The sequence below is a fragment of the Borostomias antarcticus genome, assembly GCF_949987555.1.
Source record: "Borostomias antarcticus genome assembly, chromosome: 3".
In the NCBI taxonomy this organism is placed as follows: Eukaryota; Metazoa; Chordata; class Actinopteri; order Stomiiformes; family Stomiidae; genus Borostomias; species Borostomias antarcticus.
The window spans coordinates 15664238-15667980 of record NC_140236.1 but is presented as its reverse complement, the minus strand read 5'-3'; the positions used below and the strand labels follow the sequence as shown (position 1 = coordinate 15667980).

At 46.8% G+C, this 3743-nt stretch overlaps 1 protein-coding gene across 2 annotated transcripts; it reads right to left on the bottom strand.

Moving 5' to 3' along the window:
* Nucleotides 1–1546: 1546 nt before the first annotated feature.
* On the bottom strand, nt 1547–3465 carry LOC311307071 (uncharacterized protein). Of its 2 annotated transcripts, none has more exons than XM_084435822.1 (8): nt 3289–3465; nt 3110–3199; nt 2864–2980; nt 2683–2754; nt 2343–2569; nt 2091–2250; nt 1908–2002; nt 1547–1805 (listed from the first exon to the last, which is right to left on the bottom strand). In XM_084435822.1, exons 2-8 carry the CDS (start codon nt 3156–3158, stop codon nt 1680–1682), a joined length of 846 nt encoding a protein of 281 aa, XP_084291948.1. In that variant the 5' UTR covers nt 3159–3199; nt 3289–3465; the 3' UTR covers nt 1547–1679. The 2 variants fall into 2 exon arrangements, with proteins under 2 accessions (XP_084291948.1, XP_084291949.1); XM_084435823.1 differs by having other exon boundaries at nt 2864–2977.
* Between the last annotated feature and the right edge of the window lie 278 nt (nt 3466–3743).

Sequence of the window (3743 nt, the reverse complement as noted above, 5' to 3'; positions counted from 1 at the left end):
AAATATATATATATATAAAAAACCCAAAACTAAATTATAGATATAGAAACATACAATAACAAAAAACACAACTAAATGACTTTTTCACTTCCCGTGGGCTTGATTTTATGTTCCTGACCGAGACTTGGTTACACGTTGGTGAGTCTATACCATTCTCCGAACTCCTCCCTCCCGACTGTACGTATCAGCACCCCTCGGACCACTGGGAAAGGTGGTGGGCTTGCGTGTGTTTTCAAGTCCAGCTTTCATTGTCAGCAGATTCCATCTGTCATTTACTCGAGCTTTGAGCTGCAACTCTTTGAACTAAACGCGTCTCCCCCTCTGCTGTGTGCGATTGTATATCGCCCACCTAAATACAACAAGGATTTTATCCAGGAGTTTGAGAGTTTTCTGTCTGGAACCATGGTGGATTATGATCATGTTATGATTTCGGTTGATATGAACATCCATGTCTGCTGTGAATCCAGTCCTCTGGCCAAAGACTTCCTGGCTCTGACTGATTCCTTCAGCCTCACTCAGTGGGTCTCGGGACCGACGCATAATAAAGGCCACCCGCTGGACCTGGTGTTATCGCATGGGCTTACTGTCTGTGTAAATGAAATTTGTGATAACGCCTGTATTTCTGATCACATGCCTGTTCTATTCACTGCTGTTGTCCCATGCGCTGTTGCCCCCTCACGTGCTCCTGTGAGCCGTTTTCGAGTGATAAACTCGGACATCTCAGCACTTTTCTCGGCAGCTGTCGATGGCTCTACCCTCTCGAATGTGGATGGCCTTGGTGCGCTCAGTGTGGACCCTACTAACACACGCAGGTTGCGCAAACGTTCGACATACGGCCGCTATAGGTGACGATTCGTCTGCGCCGCGTGCGGAAGTTACGCGGCCATTTACGGAAACGCGAGATCTGCCGTTTAGTAGACGCTACGTAAGAACGACACGTCATTCCGAAGTTGCGGCCGCGTGCAAAGAACGCACGTGATCACGTGGGCAGGAACCTCCGTCATAAACTCACTTGGCTGACACTAGATTTACAGGTATTTATATGACTTGGTCTGCACGTCTTTTTCGCACGGTGCAAATACGGTGCGGCCGCGTGCAAAAAACGTGGGCAGGAACCTCCGTCATAAACTCACCTGGCTGACACTAGATTTACAGGTATTTATATGACTTGGTCTGCACGTCTTTTTCGCACGGTGCAAATATGGTCACTTACTTACTAAACCCTGACCACTGGCTATATTAGCACTTGCAGTACCACTGGCTATATTTAGCATTTACCAGTACAAAAACGAATTAATGCTATATGGGGATATAGCAGCAAGCATTATGATACAAACCAATATAAGACTGAACAGTTTAGAACATTTTATTACACAAAGTACATTACAAATTATAAGTAGGCTATACATATTTACAAGGATGAGGTTTACGGTCTGTCACTTTACGCATAGCCAGAAAAGCAAAAAAAAGCATGTACAAGCTCTGGCTAGCAACCCATTATCTGACAATTGCAAAAGTTCTAAAAACAAAAATGAAACAGTGCGCATTCTGTGGCAGGCAGACCGGGAACAGACCGTTGTATCCCACACAAAAAAGGTTAAAATTTACAAAAACTATTTACAAAAAAGGCATCCATCCTGGCAGGCTGGAAAGGCAGGTTTAGGGAGACGGGCTGGGGGTCACCCACATCTGAATCGAGGGTCTGGGCAGAAGAGGTCATCCTCATCTGAATACTCCACTGTGGTCAGGGCTGGAGCTGCGGTCAGGGGCTGGGCTGGGGAGGTCAGCTGGGCTGGAGCAGATGCCTAAGGACATAATGAAATGGCTGTAAAAGCAAGTCGCATACGTTCATTGGAAGCGTGCCATGTCACTGGATACGAGAAAATTAACTGCCTGACATCACATACCTTTTTGCATCGAGCAGGGGCATGTTTCAGCATCTCCTGCAGCTGGGCAGACACCTCCGTCACAGTGGTGCTTGGCTTACAGGCCATAACTGCACCTTTTAACCAAAAAGGGAATGGTTTCAATGCACATGGCATGAAGCAAAGACAATGTATTATTTTGCGAAAATATGAACAATCCCTTACGTAATATGACATTGTAGAGGGTCATATTCTTCAGAGGCTTCTTCCCCCTCTTCCCATGGACGCTGTAGACACACCACACTCTGTGTATGGCAATGGCTGACAGCACCCGCCAGACCACATCTGGCAGATCTTTGCCGCCAATGGAACTCAGATATCGTGTCTGCAAAACATAAAGACAATCCTTTACTTTTACATTTCCTTAACACTTCTCTGCAAAAATAAGGAACAAAGTTCTGCCTTGAAGTTACTCACCATCTTCCTTTGATGATCCTTGTCCTTCAGCTGCTCCTCCAAGACCAGCAGCTCCTCCTCCGTTTTAGCAGGGTGCAGGTCATCCAGTACTGCTCCCCGATAGCTGTCTGCAGACTCGCCGGACAGTCTCTGCTCCAGTCTCTGCTCCAGCCTCATCATTGTCTGTGCCATCTCCCTCAGACTCTGCATGATGCTGGAGAACTGCTGACACATCATCCTCTGGAAGTCTGGATATTAAACACAGATGTGGCTATAAGTAATTGTACGGTCCCATAATGGATATTCAGCTCAAAGTATATCCCTACATGCAGCATGAAGTAGTTCACAAAATTCAGCGTACCAGCATCTGCAGAGCTTGATGGCAACCCTGCTGGAGCTGTTGGTCTCACAGGCGATGGCATCAGAGAACTACCTGAAAACCAGAGGATAAAGGGATGAGCAGGAAACTATGGTGCTGGCGGCGTAGTGATTCTGGCATAAGGGGAAGAATCAACTCGACATGAGACATGTCAGACCCTGACCTGGTCTAGCCGGGGTGCTAATCGCTGATGCATGCTGCTCGTGCCTGGACGTCTGAAGGGCTGAAGGGCCTGGGCTCACAGCGCCTTGGCTCAAAGGACCCGGGCGATGAACATCTACTGCCGAGTAGTGAGATGTGAGATGAGCGAATTAGTGAACTGAGTACATTAGTCTTCAGACATTCCTGAGTTAACTGTAAGTGTGCAAATATGCATAGACATTTCACCAACACAAACATGCATGGATACCTGCATTGATAACTGGCAGAGCAGGCCTTCCGGCTCTGGCACCTGGCATAGCTGGTCTGGTCTGAGTTCTGCCGACCGGCTGCCTGGGCACTGGAACATATAGTAGAGGTAAATTAGCTCAGATTAGTCAACTCAAGTAGTACTCTTTTGGGACTGTTGAATGCACTTTATTATATTACCTTCGTCACTGGAGTCATAGCGTGTGTTGCGCTGTCTCTTCCTTGTGTCTTGGGAGTTAATCCATTGATGACTGCTGCTCAAACACCTTCGCCAAGGCACTGGCTACTTCATAATGCTCTGTGTGTTCCTCAGCAGAGACAGAGGTTGTCATGGCTCCTCTTGATGTGCTTGTGGAGGTAGATCTGGGAGGTATAGGAGAATGGGCACTCAGAGCAGGAGAACACCCAAGTCTTGCACAGCAATGAGAGAGACCATTAAAAAGGATTATCTCACCTGTAGTACAAGTTCAAATATAGAGTGATTATACGTCATTGTAAATGAGAGCTTACTCTCAATTGATTCACGAGGTTAAATAAAGATTGAATGAATATGTAGCTAGTGGGGGGTTACAACCACACAACTGTGGAGAGAGAATGAGACACTTGGTTCCCTCCTCTACTGGTGTTCATGGCCA